Below are 267 nucleotides of genomic sequence, written 5' to 3'. Positions count from 1 at the left end.
TCTCCTGGGAGCCCAGGTGCAGCTCGGGGGGCGCGAGCGCAGACGGCGGCGGCACGGCCACTCTCTCCGAGTCCGACAGGTCGCTGGCGCTGTCCTCGCCCTCGTCCGCCTTCATGATTTTCACGCACTGGAGGTCGAGAAACAGCTCGCTCCCCGAGGCGCCCCGACACCTGGGGTCCAGGGGGCTCCTTTTGGGTTTGCCTTCCGGGGAAGCGCTTTCTCGGCGTCCGTCCACCCGCAGCTGGGAGGGCACTTCGGGCGCCTGCG

The 267-nt window shown here is 70.0% G+C and overlaps 1 protein-coding gene across 1 annotated transcript in view; it reads right to left on the bottom strand.

The window, feature by feature from the left end:
- The window catches only part of FAM217B (family with sequence similarity 217 member B), a 7,692-nt gene that overhangs the window by 3,568 nt on the left and 3,857 nt on the right, over positions 1–267 (bottom strand). The window contains exon 4 of the mRNA XM_077756288.1: positions 5–267. This exon is cut by the window's right edge and continues 1 nt beyond it. Coding sequence (XP_077612414.1) covers positions 5–267 — 263 coding nt within the window. The remainder of the gene's footprint in view (positions 1–4) is intronic.

Source organism: Crocuta crocuta, unplaced genomic scaffold, assembly GCF_008692635.1.
Source record: "Crocuta crocuta isolate KB4526 unplaced genomic scaffold, BGI_CrCroc_1.0 scaffold123, whole genome shotgun sequence".
Taxonomy (NCBI): domain Eukaryota; kingdom Metazoa; phylum Chordata; class Mammalia; order Carnivora; family Hyaenidae; genus Crocuta; species Crocuta crocuta.
This window is presented reverse-complemented; position numbering and strand designations above follow the sequence as displayed.